The 21,567-nt window shown below is 36.9% G+C and overlaps 1 protein-coding gene across 9 annotated transcripts in view; it reads left to right on the forward strand.

The window, feature by feature from the left end:
* MGA (MAX dimerization protein MGA) overlaps window positions 1-21,567 on the forward strand; it is a 166,550-nt gene that overhangs the window by 80,229 nt on the left and 64,754 nt on the right. For all 9 annotated transcript variants that reach the window (XM_032418052.1, XM_032418053.1, XM_032418055.1 and 6 more), the window contains exons 3-5: window positions 16,059-17,007; window positions 17,787-17,865; window positions 17,986-18,081. In XM_032418052.1, the coding sequence (XP_032273943.1) occupies window positions 16,059-17,007; window positions 17,787-17,865; window positions 17,986-18,081 (1,124 nt within the window). The remainder of the gene's footprint in view (window positions 1-16,058; window positions 17,008-17,786; window positions 17,866-17,985; window positions 18,082-21,567) is intronic.

Here is a 21,567-nt window from a genome sequence, read left to right on the forward strand (position 1 = left end):
TACCTCATATAAATGGAATCAAAGAATATTTATCCTTTTCTGTCTGGCTTCTGTCACATAGCATGTCTTTAAAGTTCATCCATGTTGCAACATGTATCAGTACTTGATTCTTTTTTGTGACTGAATAATATTCCATTTTGTGTATATACCACATTTTGTTTTTCCATTCATCTGTTGGTGGACCCTTGGGTTGCCTCTATCTTTTGGCTATTATGGATAATGTTGCTATGAACATTGTATTCAAATATCTCTTAAGACTCTGCTTTCAGTTATTTTGGTTATTTTTCCAGAAGTGGAATATATGGATCTTGTGGTAATTCTATTTTTAATTTTTTGAGGAACCACCGTACTGTTTTTCATAGTGACTAAACTCCTTTACATTCTCACCCACTGCACAAGGGTCCAATTTCTCCACATCTTTGCCAACAGTTGTTACTATTATTATTTTTTTAATAGTCATTTAATCATTTAATGGGTATGAAGTGGTATCACTGTGGTTTTGATTTCTATTTCCCTTATGAATAGTGATGTTGAACATCTTTTCATGTATTTATTGGCCATTTGTGTATCTTCTTTGGGGAAATATCTAAGTCCTTTGCCCATTTTCAAATTGTTTTTTTGTTGTTGAGTTGTGACAGTTCTTTATAATAGATGTTAATCCATTATTAAGTAAATGATTTGCAGATATTTTTCTTTTTTGTGTGAGTTGACTCTAATAGTGTCCTTTGTTGTACAAAAGCAAGTTTTTAATTTTGATGAAGTATAATTTTTCTGTTTTTTTTTCTGTTTGTCCTCTTGGTGTCCTGTTTATTTATTTATTTTTTTGGTGTCCTGTTTAAAGAACCAGTACCAAATCCAAGGTTATAAACATTTTCCCATGTGTTTTCTACTAAGAGTTATTGAGAATTAGCTCTTAAATTTAGGCCTTTGATCCATTTTGCATATTTTTTTAAAGTTTCTATTTATTTAAGTAATCTCTACACCCAGCCTGGGGCTTGAACTCAGGACCCTGAGATCAAGAGTTGCATGCTCCTCTAACTGAGCCAGCCAGATGCTCTCATTTTGAGTATGTTTATGAGTGTTATAAGGGCCAATTTTATTGTTCTGCATATGTATACCCAATTTTCCCAGCACCGTTTGTTAAAAAGACTTTTTTATATAAATGGTCTTGGCACTCTTGTCGAAAATCAGTTGACCATATATGTCGGGGTTCATTTCTGGGCTCTCTGTTCTGTTCTGGTCTATATGTATATGTCTGTTCTTAATCTGGTACCAGTGGTTTGATTACTTTAACTTTTGTAGTAGGTTTTGGGTTTGAGAAGTGGGAGCCTCCCAACTTTGTTCTTGTTTTTCAAGATTGGCCATTTGTGATCCCTTGAGATGCCATTTGAATTTTAGTATCACTTTTTCTGCAAAAAGGACCATTGTTTTATTTTTGATAAGGATTACACTGCATCTCTGTGTTGCTTTGGGTAGTGTTGTTACCTTAACAATATTATATTTTCCAATCCATGGACATGGGGTATCTTTCCATTCAGGTCTTTAATTTCTTTCAGCAATAATGTATAGTATTCAGTGTAAGTCTTTGCGTCCTTGGTTAAATCTATTTCTATGTATTTTATTCTTTTTGATGCTATTGCAAATAGAACGGTTTTCTTAATTTTCTTTTTGAGAAAAAATTGTTTTATATTGTATATTGCTCAGTATAGAAATATTGCTGATACTTCTTGACTTTTGTATTTTGTAGTTTTGCTGCATTTGTTTATTAACTGATTTTTTTTCCTGTGTGTGTATTCTTTAGAGTTTTCTACATATAAGATCATGTCAGCTATGAATAGAGGTAGCATTATTCCTTTTTCAGTTTGAATGTATATTATTTCTTGCCTAATTGCTGTAGCTAGAACTTCCAGTATTATGTTGAATAGCAGGGGTGAAAGGAGCATGTGGTTTTAATTTGCATTTTTTTTAATTAGTAAAGTTTTTATATACCTTTTAGTATATTTTGTATACCTTTTAGTAAAGTTTTTATATTCGTTTTTATATACTTATTGGCCATCGGGAGTGCTCAGGTAGTTATACACGTGAGGGTCTGTTCTTGGATACCATTTTTCCCCTTTGATTAGTTTGTCTACCCTTAGGTAAAATATTGTTTTAATTAGTATAGCTTTGTAATGGTAATTGCCTGACTTTTAGGTTCCACCTACAGTCCTTCCCTACTCCACCTCTGTCCTGAGCCACCCCCCTTTTTTAGAAAAAATTAGTCATTGTTGGTTCTTACCTACTTTGATATATTTATTATCTTGTCTCTTTATCTAGTGTATTACTCTTGTAGAATGCTGCAATGCCTTTTTCTCCAGTTTTGCCCTTATTTAAGTCAGACTTTTGATTTTTTTGATTTTTATTTTTTTGAGAGAGAGAGGGAGTGCCTATGCACGGGGAGGGGGGGCAGAGGGAGAAAGAGAATCCCAAGCAGGTTCCACGCCCAGCGTGGAGCCCAATATGGGGCTGGATCCGACGACCCTGAGATCATGACCCAAGCTGAAACTAAAAGTCGCTTAACCGACTAAGCCACCCAGGCACCCCAGACTTTTACTTCTCTCTTTAATTCTTCAGGGTCTACTGATTGCCTTAAAATAAAAGAAAATTTTAAGTGAAAGTAGTACTATTTTGTTTCAGCACCAACTGATAAAGTCTGCAGTTTAGTTCTGACACTAACTCCATAAGTTTGGAGGCATGGTCCCCAAGAAGACTGCCCCTACTTCAGATGCCAACCTCAGGTGGGGTCTCCAAGCTACTTGGACTTTTTACCAAGTGGCTATGAATTCATAGGTTCCCATGAACACCCTCAGGTTTACTAATTCACTAGAATAACTCAAGAGAACTCAGAAAGGACTATACTTACGAGAGCAGTTTTATTATAAAGGATACAGGTTAGAATCATGAATCATCCAGATGAAGAGACTCAATGTGAGGTCAGGAAGGTCTCAAATGTAAAGCCTCCATGCCTTTTCCCTAGGAGGCATAGGGTATGTCACTCTCCTGGCATATTGATATGTTCACCAGGTAGGAAGCTCCATCGAGTTCTGGTGTCCACTTTTAGTTGAGGTTTCATTAAGTAGGTGAGATTGATTAAATCATTGGTTAGGTGATTGAACTTAATCTCCAGCCTCCCCTCCCTCCCTTGGAGGTAAGGCTGCTTTGTAGTCCGAATCCTCTAATCACAGAGTTGGTTTATCTAGTGCCCAGCCCCCATCATGAAGCTATCTAGGAGCTCACTGTTGTTACCTCATTAGCATAATCTTAGATGTGATCCAATGGGCTCATGAATAGCAAAAGACATTTCTATCACTTGGGAATTTCCAAGTGTTTTAGAAACTCCGTGCCAGGAACACTGGAGGAAGACCAGACAAATTCTTTATTAGCTGAATATATATACATAATTTAAAAAGCTTAACTAAAACCACATGGTGAAAAATACACTCTTACTTCACTCCTCTTCACCCCCTATATTTCTTCCTAGAGGATATTTGTTTTTCCACTTATAATCATTTCTTGTGATATTTGCCTCTGTCTAAATCATATACAGTGCCAGCTAATTACCATTTTACATGTTACCCAAATCTTTCAGTTGTTATTCTTTTCTCATTTTATCAGTATATTTGTCACAAAAATAAATATCCATTTTGAATGTTACGATATAAATTTTCTATACCGTTGAGCCAAGTGGTATACCATAACATTTTCTTGTATTATTTTTTTAGTAATTATTGCCATTTTTTCCTTTTCCTTAGTTTTCTTTAGGCCTAGTGTTAATTCTTTTCAAATTCTTCAGTTAAACTTGAAATTTCTCAGTTTATTCACACACATACTTTCATCTAATTAAAGTAAAAATTTTTTGTCTCGTCTGAACACTGTCTTCAGTTGCTCTTTATCTTCCTTTGCTAATCTGAACTGGTTGTTCTCTAAGACCATACAAAGCTGCCTTGGGATTTCACTTTGCTGTCATCCTGCTGACTACATTTACCTTTCCCTTATGTAGGTCCTCCTGTTTCTTATATTTTAAGCTGTCTGAGTTGCTGAGTTTAAGCTGTCTGTGTTCTCTTTTTTTTCTCAAGTACATCTTTCAGTAGTTCCTTCAGAAAGGATGTATGGAACATAGAATTTTAGAATATTTAAATAAAATCACTTCTGATGGAGGGGTGCCTCTGTGGCTCAGTCAGTTTAAGCGTCTGCCTTTGACTCAGGTCTGATCCCAGGGTCTTGGGATCGAGCCTTGCATTGGGCTCCCCACACAGTGGGGGTCTGCTTCTTCCTCTCCCTCTGTGCTTGTGTGCGCTCTCTCTTTTTCTCAAGTAAATAAATCTTTGTTTTTTAAGAATTTTTTTATTTTTATTTTTTATTTTTTAAAGATTTTATTTGACAGAGAGAGACAACAGTGAGAGAGGGAACACAAGCAGGGGGAGTGGGAGAGAGGGAGAAGCAGGCTTCCTGCTGAGCAGGGAGCCCAATGTGGGGCTCGAACCCAGGACCCTGGGATCATGACCCGAGCTGAAGGCAGACGCTTAATGACCGAGCCACCCAGGTGCCCCAATAATTTTTTTTTAATTTATTTATTCATTTGAGACAGAGATAGAGAGTGAGAGAGAGAGCAGGAGTAGTGGGGAGAGGCAGAGGAAGAGGGAGAGGCAGGCTCCCTGCTGAGCAGGGAGCCTGATGTGGGGCTCCATCTCAGGACCTGGAGATCATGACCTGAGCTTAAGGCAGATGCGTAACCACCTGAGCCACCCAGGCGCCCCTCAAGTAAATAAATCTTTAAAAAAAATCACTTCGGATGGAAATAGTCTTTCAACCTGCTTCACCCCTTTCAGCCTTTTAATTTTCTTCTTGCATGGTGAAAAATAACTTTGTTACATGTTTCCTCATATGTTATAAATTTATTTGGTCCGGTATCTTTGCTTGAAAATATGTTCCAGTTTCCTGTTGAGAAGGTTTTTTTTTTTTTTTTTTTAAAGTAAGCTCTATACCCAATGCAGGGCTTGAACTGACAACGCTGAGGTCAAGAGTCACATGTTCTACTGACTTAGCCAGCCTGTTGAAGTTTGATGCCTTTTTGATTCTTGGTCATTTGAAGCTCTTAACATCTTTTGTTGTTGATCCCCTTATATTATGAAATTTCACAGTGATGAGCTTTGGTATGGTTCTTATTTTTGTGCTGCATTTTTCAATCAAGAAATTCATGTTCCTTAGTTCTAGGAATATATTTAGTATTATTCTGGTACATTTTCCACTTAAAGTTTTCTTTTGGTTGTTCCATCTCCTGGATTGATTATTTTACATAGTCTTTTTTTTCTTCTGTCATTATCTTTTGCTTTATTTTACATGAGGTTTCCTTGATTTAACTTATAACTTACTGAAACTTTTATTGCAGCTATCAGATTTCATTTTCTGAGAACTCTTTGTTTTCTTTTGCATTCTACAGTCCCTTTTTCCAATGGATTTTTTTTTTTTTTGGTTAATCAAATAAGTACCAGTTTCATGGAAGCCATCTGTACACATCTTTACAGTAGTGTTTATTAAGTTAAATAACATTGTATTGTCTCCTTGTCTGTCTCCTGTACTGGTCTGTAAGTTCCTTGAGTGTAGGGGACTGTGCTTTATTTATTTTGGTAATCCCTGTGCCCAAGAAAATATACTGGCACATTGTAAGATGTTCAGTTAGTGCTGACTGAATGAGTTTATCCGTAGCACTTAGAGTTTTTATTTATCTATTTTAGAAAAGATTTAGTTTGTCAGAGAGAGAGCGCGTGCATGCACAAGCAGGGGTTGCTGCAGGCTGAGGGAGCAGCAGGCTCCCTGCTGAGCAAGGAGCCCTATGCAGGACTCGATCCCAGGACCCTGGGATCATGACCTGAGCTGAAGGCAGACACTTAACTGACTGAGCCATCCAGGTGTCCCGCACTTAAAGCATATACCAGAGTGACTGGTATATGTCATATTTATTTGTTGCATTGATTATGTGCTATCAACAAAAAAGTGATCCTTTTCTTCAAGTTATACAAATTGTTTGTTTTGCTTGTATTCTTGCTTAAATAATCTTTCACCTCATTTGAATAGACTTCTTAGAACTGAAAATTCAGGGTTGTATGCAAAATCCTCCCGCCAAGACAAATTTTCATGCTTTATGCATAAAGTTTTTTTTGGAAGATAAGGAGAGATACTTTCTGAGAATCTTTCTAAGAGCAAGTTTAATTCCTCAGGAAAATGTGAAAGCAATTATTGCAATAGCAGCCAAGATCTAGCTTTAGGAAGTTCTCAGCTACTGAAAACAAATTCAGGTCATGTGGTTAAATGAAAAGAAGATACAGATTTTTTTCTACATTTTGGGAGTTAATGTCTTGAAATGTGAAGATAATGAGAGAATTTTAATTAAATGAATCTTCAATTACTTGATATAGAATGGCATTTCTTTGTGAACTTATATAAAGACTGACATTATAGGGAGGAGAAAAAAAGGGCTTGTTTTGCTTAACCTTTTAAAAAGGATGAAGGAGGGGCGCCTGGGTGGCTTAGTCATTAAGTGTCTGCCTTCGGCTCAGGTCATGATCCCAGGGTCCTGGGTTCGAGCCCCACATTGGGCTCCCTGCTCAGCAGGAATCCTGCTTCTCCCTCTCCCACTCCCCCTGCTTGTGTTCCCTCTCTTGCTGTGTCTGTCAAATAAATAAAAAATCTTAAAAAAAATAAAAAAGACAAAGGAAACTGGATTGCGAAACTAAATTTATTAAAAATCCTTGAATTGTCACTTAAAATGGTGGATTTTATTTCTTGTGTTTTTGTTTTTAGCCATTCTGACAGGTGTGAGGTGATACTACGGTTTTTTTTTTTTTTTTTTTTTTTAAAGATTTTATTTATTTGACAGAGACACAGTGAGAGAGGGAACACAAGCAGGGGGAGTGGGAGAGGGAGGAGCAGGCTTCCCGCGGAGCAGGGAGCCCGATGCGGGGCTCGATCCCAGGACCCTGGGATCATGACCTGAGCCGAAGGCAGACGCTTAACGACTGAGCCACCCAGGCGCCCCGATACTACGGTTTTTGATTGCATATCCCTGATGATAAGTGAGGTTGAACATCTTTTCATGTGTCTGTTGGGCATCTGTAGGTCTTTGGAAAAATGTTCATGTCTTCTGCCCATTTTTAATTGGATTATTTATTTTTTTGGTGTTGAGTTGTTTAAGTCTTTATATATTTTGGATATTAACCCCTACTGGGGCATATTGTTTGCAAATATCTTCTCCTGTTCAGTAGGTTGTCTTTTTATTTTGTTGATGATTTCCTTTGCTCTGCAAAAGTTCTTTATTTTGGGGTAGTCAGTTTTTTTGCTTCTGTTTCCCTCACCAAAGGAGACATATCTAGAAAAATGTTTCTATGGCTGATGTCAAGAGATAACTGCCTATGTTTTCTTCTAGGAATTTTCTGGTTTCAGGTCTCATGTTTAGGTCTTTAATCTATTTTGAGTTTATTTTTGTGTATGGTGTAAGGAAGTGGTCCAAGAAATGTGTTGGTGAGGATGTGGAGAAAAAGGAACTCTTGGCACTGTTGATGGGAATGTAGGCTAGTGCAGCTACTCTGGGAAACAGTGTGGAGTTCCTAAAAAAATTAAAATAGAATTATCATATCCAGTAATTCCCCTAGTGGATATTTACCCAAAGAAAATGAAAACTCTAATTTGAAAACATATGTGCACCCCTGTGTTTATTGCTGCATTATTTACAATAGCTAAGATATGGAAGCAGCTTGAGTTGCTTCATATGGTATTTATCTTTCTCTGATTGACTTATTTCACTTACCATTATACCCTTTAGGTCCATCCATGTTGTTTGCAAATGGCAAGATTTCATTCTTTTTTATGGCTGAGTAAATTTCCATTTCCATATTACCACATCTTCTTTATCCATTCTTCTATGGATGCACAGTTAGGTTGAATAAAGCTTTTTAAAGAAAGCATAAAGAAAAATCTATTTTTCACCAGTTAAGTGAAATTTTTGAAAGAGGGAACTTGTTTTAGCTTTCACATTTAAGTCTGTAATCCATCCTGGCTTAGTTTTTGTGTATGGTGTGAGGATGAAGGTCAAGGCTCATATTTTTCCATGCAGCTATCTAGTGGCTACGATCATTTATTTGAAAGACCTTTAAAATGTGTCATGTTTTGGAAAATCAGGTGACTATATATATAGTTGGATCTACTCTTGTACTAAGTTTTCCACTTACTAGTTTATTCTTTTGCCAGTACCATTCGGTTTTGATGATACTGGATATAATAAATCTTGGAATCCAGTAGTGTAACCTTCCAACCTTTGATAGCATATAGAAATACAATTGATATTTATATATTGATTTTGTATCTTACTGCCTTGCTGAATTCACTTACTAGTTTGTAATTCTTTGGATTTTCTTTTTTTTAAAAGATTTTATTTTTTTATTTATTTGAGAGAGAGAGAGCACAAGACGGGGGGAGGGTCAGAGGGAGAAGCAGACTCCCCACTGAGCGGGGAGCCCGATGTGGGACTCGATCCCGGGACTCCGGGATCATGACCTGAGCCGAAGGCAGTCGCTTAACCAACTGAGCCACCCAGGAGCTCAATTCTTTGGATTTTCTACACACACAATTGTGCTGTCTGTGAACAAAGTTAACATAAGGGCTGTAAATGCTGTACCAGCTTTACACTCGTGGGATAGATATTACTGGGTTATAATAACAGCCTTTTTAATATTGTCAGATTCATTTGCTAATATTTTGTTGAGGGTTTTTAAATGTAAATTCATATTTGTAGTTTTATTTCTGATATGTTGGTTTCAGGGTTATGCTTTCTTCATAAAACAAGTTGTAGATTGTTGCATTGACCTGCATTTTTCTGGATTTGTGCAAGATTAGTATTTTTTTCATTATGTGTTTGATAGACTTCATCAGGGAAGCCTTGGAGTTTTCTTTGTTGGCAGGTTTCAGATCACAAATTCAGTTCTCTGTTGTTTCCTGTTTCATTGTTTTATGTTTCCTCTCATCTTTATTTCTTCTTTCTTCTTACTTTTGCTTTAATTTGCCTATTTTAGAACAGGGCTTGGCAGACTAAGACCTGTGGACCATACGTAGCTCACCATTTGTTTTGCATGGCCTGCAAATTAAAAATGATTTATATATATATATATTTTAAAGATTTTATTTATTTATTGGACAGAGACAGTGAGAGAGGGAACACAAGCAGGGGTGGTGGGAGAGGGAGAAGTAGGCTTCTGGCAGAGCAGGGAGCCTGACGTGGGGCTCGATCCCAGGACCCTGGGATCATGACCTAACTGAAGGCAGACGCTTAACGACCGAGCCACCCAGGTGCCCCTGATTTTTAAATTTTTAAATAGGTAGGGAAAAAGAATAAAAGAAGAGTAATATTTTGTCACATGTGAAAATTATATAGTATTCAAATTACATTGTCCATTTGTTGCAATACAGTTATGCTCATTTGTTTATATATTGTCTGTGCTTTTATGTTACAGTGGCAGGGTTGAGTAGTTGTAATAGAGACTGTATGGACCTCAAAGCCTAAAATTTTTATCATCTAGCACTTTGCGAACAAATTTATCACCCCTGACTAAGATAATTGATTTTAGACTTTTTACTTAAAGGTATAAAATTTCCTCTGAGCATTGGTTTAGGTGCCTTCTACAAATTTTGGTTTGTTACACTGACATTTGTTACTGATTTGTAGCTTGATTCTATTGTTAGAGAACATGTGACTTAAAACCTTTGAAATAGAAATTTATTGTGACTTTGCTTTATTGTCATATGGTCAGTTTTGATTAATACTAAATGCACACTTGAAAATGTATGTGTTGCATATTTGCTGCATGTAGTGTTCTGTAGTTTTCTCAGGTAAGTATGATACTATTGTTCATTTCTTTCTCAGTTTGTCTGTCTATACGATGTCCTCTATCAGTTACTGAGAAAGGTATGTTAAAATCTCCCATCAGAGTCAGCGGACTTGTCTTTTTCTTTGTAGTACTATAAACTTTTGCTTAAACTATCTTGAAGGTATATGATAAGGTATATATACTTTTAGGATTGTTGTCTTTTTGATGAATTGAGTTCATAAAATTTTTATAAGGTCCCTTTTTATCTTTGATGGTACTTATTTTTATTTTTTTAAAAATATTTTATTTGATAGAGACAGATAGTGACAGAGATAGCGAGAGAGAGCAAAAGCAGGGGGAGAGGCAAAGGGAGAGGGAGAAGCAGGCTCCCCGTGGAGCAGGGAGCCTGATGCGGGGCTCAGTCCCAGGACACTGGGATCATGACCTCAGCCGAAGGCAGACGCTTAACCGACTGAGCCACCCAGGCACCCCTTATTTTATTTTTTTAAAAAGATTTTATTTATTTATTTGAGAAAGGAGAGAGTGAGAGAGATCATGAGCGGGGGGCGGGGGTAGTGGTGGAGGGAGAAGCTGACTCCTTGCTGAGCAGAGCCCGATGCGGGACTAGATCCCAGGACCCTGGGATCATGACATGAGCCAAGGCAAGACGCTTAACCGACTGAGCCACCTAGGCGCCCTGATAGTACTTATTTTAAAGTGTACTTTGATGTTATTGAGCCACCTTGGCTTTCTTCTGATTTTCTGTTACATGGTTTTATCTTTTTCCCTTCTTTCACTTTGAATCTATTTCTGTCATTGGATTTAAATTGTGTGGTGGTTTTTTTTTTAAGCAGCTTATAGTTGGAACTTTTTTCTTTGTTCCCTGTTAAAATCTATTGACCTTTATCTGGATTGTTTTGTTCATTTACATTTAATGTTATCACTGATAGGGCTAGTTTTTAAGCATTCCATGTTGATATTTTCTGCTTTTCTCGTGTTCTTCGGTTATATTTCCTTGTTTTCATTTGGATTGAGTTTTTTAAATTACATTTATATTGCCTCTTGCCTTTTTAGCTATGCCTCTTTTTTCTTTCTTTTTTAAAAGTGGTTGTATTAGTCTGCTTAGGTTGGTATAACAAAATACCATAGACTGTGGCTTAAACAATGAAAATTAGTTTTCTCACAGTTCTAGAAGCTGGAAAGTCTAAGGTAATGGTTTTGGCAGGGTTCTGTTTCTGTTGCAAGCTCTCATCCTGGCTTATAGACAGCTGCCTCTGAGCTGTGTCTTCATGTAGAGTGGGGAGAGACCACCCCCACCTTTATGACCTCATTTAACCTTACTTATGTCTTCAAGACTCTTTCTCCATGTACAGTCACATTGGGGGTTAGAACTTCAACATAGGAATTTGGGAGGGACACAGTTCAATCCATTGCAGTGCTTGTAAAGATTATAATGTGCACCCTTAATTTATAAAGTAGAATTCAGTTAGTTGTAGCAGTACATGTATAGCTAATTATAAGGACAGTCCTTACAGTTCATGTCTTTGTACATGTGTTATAAATTCCCCAAACATTATTATTTTATTTGCTTTAAACAGTAGTCACTTAATGAAATCTAAGAAAAAGTGTTATAAATGCTCACATATTTATTTTTCATTCATTCTTGGATCCATTTTCGTATTGGTTCCTGTCCAGTCAAAGAACTTCCTTAGTATATATTTATTAACTTTCTAAAAATTGAGATTAATTCATTGTCATAAAATTCACCCTTTTATTTTTTAAAATTTATTTTTATTTTTATTTTTTTTAAGTAGGCTCCATGCCCAGTGTGGAGCCTAATGTGGGGCTTGAACTCATGACCATGAGATTAAGATCTGAGCTGATATCAAGAGTTGGATGCTTAAAAGACTGAGCCACCCAGGTTCCCCTAAAATTTATCCTTTTAAAGTGTATAGTTGAGTGATTTTTAGTGTACTCATAGAATTGTGCAGCCATGACCACAGTTTTTTTTTTTTTTTTTTTTAAAGTATATGTGCTACCGAAATGAGCACTGACGACAGATGTTTTTAGGACATTTTTGTCACCCCCAAGATGAACCCCTTGCCCTCTGTTAGTCACTCCTCACTTTCCCACATCCCCTCCTCAACACCACCCCATCCATACACAACTATGGATTTGTCCGTTTTGGACATTCATAGAAATGGAGTTATATAATATGTGTGGTCTTCTACTTAGCATGACTTCTTCAGGGTTCATCCATGTTGTAGTGTGTATCTGTATCTGTATTTTTTTTTTAAGATTTTATTTATTTATTTGATAGAGAGGGAACACAAGCGGTGGGGGTGGGGTGGGGTGGGAGAGGGAGAAGCAGGCTTCCCGCTGAGCAGGGAGCCTGATGCGGGGCCGATCCCAGGACTTTGGGATCATGACCCGAGCCAAAGGCAGGCGCTTAATGACTGAGCCACCCAGGTGCCCCTGTATTGTTTCTTTTATTGCTGAAAAATAATCTTCTGTGGATATGGCACATTTTATATATCCATTATATATTAGTTGATAGACATTAAAGTTATTTCCACTTTCTAGCTGTTATGAATAAGGTAAGCCTGTTCTTTCTCCACTTAATTGTTTTGGTACTCTTGGCAATTGAAGATCATTTGATAGAAATGTGGGTGTATATTACTAAACTCTGAATTATGTTCAGTTGATCTCTGGTTTGCTTTATGCCAATATCATCACACTGTTATGATGACTACAGCTTTGTAGTAAGTTTTGAAATTGTGAAATACGAGTTTTAGAGAACTTCATTCCTATTTTTCAAGATTTTTTGGGTTATTTTGAGGTCCTTGCATTTTTTTTTTTTTTAAAGATTTTATTTATTTATTTAATTGACAGAGAGAGAGAGAGACAGCGAGAGAGGGAACACAAGCAGGGGGAGTGGGAGAGGGAGAAGCAGGCTTCCCGCGGAGCAGGGAGCCCAATGCGGGGCTCGATCCCAGGACCCTGGGATCATGACCTGAGCCGAAGGCAGTCGCTTAACCGACTGAGCCACCCAGGCGCCCCAGAGGTCCTTGCATTTTCATGTGTAATGTTAAGATCACCTTGTGAATTTTTTTACAAAAATCCCAGGTGGGATCTTGATAAGGAAGTATTGCTGTTGTACCAATATTAAGTGTTACAGTACATAAATGTAGGGTATGTCTTATTTAGGTTGTCTTTAATTTCTTTCAACAGTGTTCTGTAATTTTCTGTGTACAAGTCTTACACTTTTTTGGTTCAGTTTATTACTATTTTATTCTTATTGATGCTGTTTTTAATGGAAATGGAATTTTTTTCTTTCATTTTTGATACTTCTCATTTGTAGAAATAACATTTTTTGTGTATATTGATCTTGGATACTCTTGCTAAACTCATTTATTAGTTCCAGTAGGTTTTTAGTGGTTTCCTTAGGATTTTCTGTATACAAGATCATGTCATCTGAAAATTTCTGAATAGAATATTTTACTTTGTCCTTTTCAATCTGGGTGTTTTTTATTTACTTTTCTTTCCTGATCACCTGGTGGAACCTCTAGTACAATTGAGTCTAAGTTGTGAGAGCTAACTAAGTTCTTATCTTGTTTCTGATCTTAGGAGGTAGTATTTCTTGTGCAGTCTCAGTTTTCTCAGCTGTCTGAAAATTGTCTATCTTTGAAGGCTTCTTTGGTAATCTGGAACATTAGGTTGACTCTTTCAATACTGTACTCTTTCAATACTATCATTCCATTGTTTTCTGGCTTACATTGTTTCCTGTGAGTAGTCAGTCTGTTCTTGTTGTTTCTCTAATGTGTCTTTTTTCCTGATGTTTATAAGACTTTTCTCTTGATCTTTAATTTTCGGCTGCCTGATCTTTATGTGCCTAGGTTTGACTTTCTTTTTATTTATTCTCCTATGTATTAGCTGAGATTCTTGGATCTGTGGGTTAAAATCTTTCACTTTTGGGGTATTTTTTTCATTTTTCTATCCAAATGTTCTCCTTTCTTTCTAAATGCCTTTTAGGAAGTGCAGTTAGTACTATATTAGGTCGTTTGATGTTGTCCCACAGATTTGACACACCTTTTTTTTTTTTTGTACACTTCATCTAGGTGATTTACTTTAATAAATTTTAGCTTCATGTTTCAGATGTGTTAGGGGTGGAATTGGACTCCTCTGCGACGGGAACTTGGAATCTAAGTTGTGGGAGAGTACAAGTTCTTGGTTTTCAGGCCAGCTTCCTGCATCACTGCTGCTTATTCTGCGGAAGTGCTCTGGAGGGTAATTGGTGGGAGTGAGGTCTAGTTTTCTCTTTGGGCTTCTCTAGATTTTAGTCTGCTCACACTCAGGTATTGAAAGTTTGACTGATTTCTCTGTATCTTACTAAAGATCCTTTATCTGTCACTGCTTTTTTTCTTTGTGCACTTGTGCTTCAGGCAATGTAAATGGTACTCAGGGTTTTTATTTATTTATTTATTTACTATTTATTTATTTTTAAAAGATCTTATTTATTTATTTGACAGAGAGGCACACACAGCGAGAGAGGGAACACAAGCAGGGGGAGTGGGAGAGGGAGAAGCAGGCTTCCCGCGGAGCAGGGAGCCCGATGTAGGGCTCGATTCCAGGACCCTGGGATCATGACCTGAGCCCAAGGCAGATGCTTAACGACTGAGCCACCCAGGCGTCCTGGTACTCAGGGTTTAAAGCAGTATTCATCTGTGGCCAGCTGGAGAAGGCTGGTCCCTCTCTAGAATTCAGTTCATTTGGACTTGTGACTAGAGGTCTTTGAGGTCTTTAAAGAAGAGAAGGGTTTTAATTTACCTAATGTTTTCTAATTGTTTTGACAGAATTGATTGTCTTTGTGATCTTCCACATTCTAACTGGAAGTGGAAGTCCTCCATTGAAGGATTTGAGTAAGGTCAAGATCTTAAGTTGTGCAAGGAATGAGTAACTACGCATTGTTGTTAGGGTTGCTTTGTGTGTATTTGAGATTAATGAAAAATTTTACAAAGACAAGTGACTTTAATTGGGTTAGTGAGTAGTTCTAACAGGTCCTCAAGTTATATTGTACAATTTATATGTTTTCAGTGGTTAATTGGGAGGAGGGGGAAGCTAAAAAGATGATTTTTTTTTTTTTTATGAATTATAAACACTGAGTTTAACTGGGTTGTATGTACTTGCCTTCAACTACCCTCCCCTTTTATTTTGGAAGAATTAATGGTGGATTCATTACATTGAAAGTGAGTTTTTCTATTTTATTTATTTATTATTGTTTTTTTTAAAGATTTATTTATTTATTTGACAGAGAGAGACACAGTGAGAGAGGGAACACAAGCAGGGGGAGTGGGAGGGGGAGAAGCAGGCTTCCCGCGGAGCAGGGAGCCCGATGTGGGACTCGATCCCAGAACCCTGGGATCATGACCTGAGCTGAAGGCAGACGCTTAATGACTGAGCCACCCACGCGCCCCGAGTTTTTCTATTTTAAAGTTGACAATCACCTGGCAGCAACATTGTGAATATACTAAGAAACTACTGGCCTGTACATTTTTAAATTGCTAAAATGTTATGTTTTATGTTTTTTTTTAAAGATTTTATTTTTAAGTAATTTCTGCACCCATCGTGGGGCTTATAACCCCAAGATAAAGGGTTGCATGCTCTAGCAACTGAGCCAGCCAGTTATGTTTTATGTTGTATGAATTTTATCTCAATTAAAACAGATCAGGCAGTTTGAAAGTCCTTTCCTGATGTTTATTGCAATTCTTAGTTGTAATGGACACTTGTTTGCTTTTTATTGTTAGTGGTTAATTGGTGTGTGGATTAGTTCTAGAGTTTGATTTTGGGTCATTGCCAGCTGACTTTCAAAATTGAGTTTATTTGAAAAATACCATTAGTAAATAAGTGTTATATCTTTCTTTTTATTTGTTATAAGGTTACTTACTAAAACCTTACTCTTTATATAGTTTTTATGAGAAATTGATGGAAAGGATAAAAGTGTGATGTTGATAAACTGCTTTTGAGAACTTTGCTAAGTTATACAGTGTTTTTTGAAGAATGGCTCATGATATCTGATGTGTCACTTGGTTTCCAACAGTCTTTCTTTTTTTCCTCCTGAGTCTTAATTTTGCCCTTTTTAACCTCCCTCCCCTGTCTCTTCAGTCTTGTTGCCAACAATTTTGAAGACAGTTCCCATGTAGTGTCACCATTAGACCCGAATGGAAACTTCAATGTTGTTATTAAAGAGGAGCCTGTAGATGATTATGAATACGAACTTGCTGAGTGCCCGGAAGGGGTAACTATAAAACAGGAAGAGACAGATGAGGAAACAGATGTATACTCAAACAGTGATGATGATCCTATTCTAGAGAAACAGCTAAAGAGGCACAATAAAGTTGATAACCTAGAAGCTGACCATCCGTCTTCTAAATGGCTACCAAATAGCCCATCAGGTGTTGCTCAAGCTAAAATGTTCAAGTTAGACGCTGGAAAGATGCCAGTAGTCTATCTGGAGCCCTGTGCTGTCACCAAAAGTACAGTGAAGATTTCTGAGCTCCCTGATAACATGCTTTCCACATCTCGAAAGGATAAATCTTCTGTATTGACAGAATTAGACTATTTGCCTACGTACATTGAAAATTCCAATGAGACTGGCTTCTGCTTAGGCAAGGAATCAGAAAATGGTCTTAGAAAACATTCACCAGATCTCAGAGTGGTACAGAAATATCCCTTACTTAAAGAGCCTCAATGGAAATATCCTGAGCTATCTGACAGCATTAACACAGAAAGAATACCTGACAGTTCAAAGAGTTCAGCTGGGGACCCATTTTTAGGAAAAGAGGACTTGGGCAGAAGGAGAACAACTGTGCTTAAGATTTCAACAACCTCCAAGGTTGTGAATGCTAATCAGAATGCCCCTTCAAATGTCCCTGGAAAAAGAGGAAGGCCGCGAAAATTGAAACTCTCTAAGGCAGGGCGACCACCTAAAAACACAGGAAAATCTTTAACTTCTACAAAGAACACTCCTATGGGTCCTGGGAGTACCTTTCCAGATGTGAAGCCTGATCTGGAAGACGTGGATGGTGTTCTCTTTGTTTCCTTTGAATCGAAGGTAAGATTATCATTTTCAGCATTTCTTTGGAGGTCAGATAGTGATTCTGGAATTGTATACTGGTTGATAACTAACTTAGAATCTTGTTTTTTCGAATGCACCTGCTAGGTGAAGATGTATGTGTAGGGAGGGGAGTGTCTCCAAAATGTTTGGTTTAATTAACAGGCACCACTTAAGGTATTTTGTTTGAATGGACTTAAATGTCTGCTTTGATTTCAGTTCATGATTGTTGAACTGCATTTAGCTGGAATTTTAAAAATTGTTGGATCTTACTGGAATTTACATCATTATGGACTCTAAAAAGGCATACATACATGAAAACTTGACTATTTTAGAATACCCCATCCTCTGATTTTCATCAACAATAACAGAGTACCACTGGAGAACTAATATTGTCTTAGAAATTCTGTTGTCTCACACATAGATAGTTTATTTTACTGCAGCTCTCCAACTACATTATTTTTCTTTTAGATCTTTATAGAAGCCTGGTATTTCTAAATTGGCTACAGAGAGGTTGAATTCTCTTTAGCTGGTCTTTTCCTCTCTGTTAATTGCTGAGTAATCTGTCTTTACATAGGCTATAAGAAATCAGTACGTAAATTGGCATAAACAGTTTTATGAGCATATGAGCCTATTCAGATTTTTTTGCCTTTTTCCCTTCTGATTGAAATGCTGTTAATGTAGAACATTTAGAAAATACCGAATCAGAAAAAAAAGGTTCCTGGTTTACATTTAAACTTCTAGAAGTGATAGGAACTTCTTTCTTTTTTTATATATAGGAAGCTCTTGACATTCATGCAGTTGATGGGACAACTGAAGAACCCTGTAGTCTTCAGGCATCAACCACAAATGACCCAGGTATTATATAATAGTTTAAAAGGAGAGATATTTGGGATTTGGCTCTAGAAGTGAAAAATGCAGTGTTTCTTTTTCTTAGTATATAGCAACTTATTTTGTTATTGTTTGTTTTCTGAGTAGGTTGCAGAGCAAGAATTTCCCAGTTGGAAAAAGAATTGATAGAAGATTTGAAGGCCTTGCGGCATAAGCAGGTGATACATCCTGGTCTTCAAGAAGGTAATATTTAAAAAAAAAAAAATACAAGCCAGTTTTTAATTTTGTTCTCTTTTTTCTCTTTTTTCCCCTTTTCTCCCTTCCCGGTTCTCCTTACCCATTTTTGTTTTTCCTCCTTCCCCCCCGCATCCTTGATTTCATTTCTTTTAGTGCCTCTCTCAGCTTGTGTTTTTCTCTGATTCTTTCTCTTAATTTAAAAGCTTCTCTAGGGTTGTTTTTTTTTTATCATAACAAAAACATTTCCAACTCTGAAGATATTGTCTCTGTGAAGCATAATATCTTACACATTTAAAAACTATCATAATAAAGTATTTTCTTCCCTATTTCTCATTTTTAAGTTTTAGTTGCTTTTGTTTTTGTGTGCTTTTTTTTTGTGGGGGCGGGTCCTACTTAGTAATATGTAAGTGTGTAAATAGAATACTTTTCTCATTGTGTGACTGTAAACATATTTTGTGTATTTCATGTATTGCCTGGGACGTCAGTTAAAATTTTCACTATTATCTCTATTTTGTTGTAATAAATTATCTTGGCTTTGATTATGTTGCTTAATCCTGTATTTTAATACTGAAATCTATACTAGTCCTACTTCTGACGTATGGTCAGAAGGCCGGTAGTAGCCTAACACTATGTCACAACGCCTACATCATTCACCTTACTTCATTTTTATCACATAGGCATTTTATCATCTCATATCGTCACAAGAAGAACAGTATAATATTTTGAGAAAGACCACACATTCCATAATTTTTATTGTAATATATTACAATCTATTTTATTATTTTCTCTTACTGTCCCTAATTTATAAACTTTATCATAAGTATGTATGTCTAGGAAAAAACATTGTGTGTGTGTGTGTGTGTGTATGTGTGTGTATCAGGGTTTGGTACTAGGTGGTTTCAGGCATCCACTGAGGGTCTTAGAATATATCCACTGTGGGTCTTAAAATGTATCCCCTGCAGATTAGGAGGGATTGCTCTATACTTATTACCATCATAGGAACTACTGACGTTGCCACTTGCTGTAAATGAGAGATTGTAAACCATGCCCCAGTTTTTAGTTTCTTGTATATTTGATTTTAGGTGTGCTTTTTGGAGTAGTTTATTGAGTTTTTGACTATTAGTCAGTCCCCCCCCCCCCCCCCCGCAAAGGATTGTTGAGCTGATTTACATTATATAATGGATCATTTATATGAGAGTCTAAGTAGTATATGCTAACAAAATGATTTATAAAATGATCATTCAGTTTCTAAATCAGCTAGTAATACTTGAAGAACTTTTGCTTTAATATGAGGCTGCTTGTGTGACAGTGTGGTCTTAGAGGGGTACTGTGGATTGTAATGGGACAATTACAGTCACATCATAGTCTTAATAGTAAATAACATTATTGCTTATTGTTAGCTTTCATTTCTGCTATTTTAATAATATTCTCTTACCTCTATCAGTTAATTTTTCCTTTATCTTTTTTTCTCCCTCCTACTTCCATATTTTGTTAGTTATGTACTCTGATAATATGTAAATATCTTTCAACTTGATCCCTACCTTTGTTTCCGTCTTAGTTCTAGAGGTAAATATGTTCAGACCTGCTGGTCTTTTTTGCTTTGGTTTGTTTGCCTATTATTTCCTGGCTGGTTAAGGTTTGAGTTTGTTTTTTCCTTCTCCTACATACATTGTAGTCAAATCTAACTTTTTCCTCTGCGTAATTGTGGTTCAAAGTCAAATGCTCCTGGAAACTAAGCAGGTAGCCAAATAAAATTAGCCTGGTTTTGTGTACGAGGTTGGACTCTGGCAGGCTGGAGCACAGGTGCCTCTTCTAAAGGGGCGATCACATCTGTGGATTATTGTCATATGGGAAGGTTGGCCCAGTATTTTCAGAAATTCTCATTGTTCAGTAAAAACTGAAGTCAGCATTTTTATGTAAAGATGCTCAATTTCTAAGTGGTAGAAGCTGATACTAGTCTTTTGGGCGAAGCTTTAAACACTGAGCCAAACAAAATGTGGGTGAACCATCAGTTTTCATCTGCTATACGGATTCTGCATTTGGTGTCATGTACAAGTTTTTACTTAATCTTCATGTTGTTAAAATTAATTCAACTGTATTCTTACAGTTTTATATTTTTTAAAAGATTTTATTTACTTAGAGAGAGAGTGCAAGTGGGGGTAGAAACAGAGGGGATAAGCATACTGCGCTGAGTGTGGAATCAGACACGGGGCTCAATCCCAGGACCCCACGATCATGACCTCAGCTGAAATTAAGAGTTGGACACTCAACCAACTGAGCCACCCAGCCGCCCCACATAGTTTTATTTAAAAAAAAAAAAAAAACCAAAAACCAAAAAAAACCCGGTTAAATCTGTAATTCATAAGGTACTATTCATAAGGTGTGAGGTAGAGATCTGTTTTGGGTTTTTCTCTCTGTTTTGTTTTGGCAGATATCCCTTCACTCCTCAACCTTTGTTAAGACTTAGAATTTCAGAAAAATAAGTTACACTGGCTAAGTATTTGTAGTAACTGAGTGATCCCAATCACAGGTGTCCCTTTAAGGTCCCTCTCTAAAAATTGATGATTGAAATAATTTGTTAAATTTTACTCCAATAATGTCATATTTCTTTGCTTTTCTGTTAATTGTGGAGTTACATTGTTTTTTAGGATATAAGCACTTAAAAATCTTTGAGCTGGAAACTCAAAAAACTTGAAAAGATTTTTGAGCTTGCTTTGAAGTTGTGGAAGAAATGTTAAGCCTGAGGAAGTGTTTTTACTGGTGGTGGTAGTCTTGTTGCTAAAATAAAATAAGAATCTTAATTTTGTTTTCCACAGAACTATATTTTTTTCTGTCTCCTGTAGTACCTTTACTACATCCAGATTGATTTATTTCCTATCAACCTGAAATTATCATCTGTTTTTGAACTCTGAAGGTATTTTCGTAGAAGCATTTCTACTTCACTGCTACCAAGTGAATTCTATGTCAATTTAAAAATTTTTTAAAAAGATTTATTTACTTGAGAGAGAGAGAGCACACATGGGGGGGGTGTGTGGGGGGGAGAGACGGGGAGAGAGGAAGAAGCAGAGTCCCCGCTGAGCAGGGAGCCAGATGCAGGGCTTTACCCCAGGACCCTGGGATCATGACCTGAGCTGAAGGCCGATGCTTAATGATTGAGCCACCCAGGCATCCCTAAAATTTTTTTATTTTAGCTAAGTTTTAGGTTTGTAGAAAAATTGGGAACGTAGTAGAGTTCCCATATACTCTTCATTCTGTTTCCCTTATTATTAACATCTAACATTAGTGTATTTGTTACAGTTAGTGAGACAATATTGATATATTAATATATTTTTAAAAAATTTTATTTATTTGACAGAGACAGTGAGAGAGGAAGTACAAGCAGGGGGAGTGGGAGAGGTAGAAGCAGGGTTCCCGCTGAGCAGGGAGCCCAATGCAGGGCTCTATCCCAGGACCCTGGGATCATGACCTGAGCCGAAGGCAGATGCTTAACGA

This window comes from Phoca vitulina, unplaced genomic scaffold (genome assembly GCF_004348235.1).
Source record: "Phoca vitulina isolate PV1807 unplaced genomic scaffold, GSC_HSeal_1.0 scaffold20, whole genome shotgun sequence".
Lineage (NCBI taxonomy): Eukaryota > Metazoa > Chordata > Mammalia > Carnivora > Phocidae > Phoca > Phoca vitulina.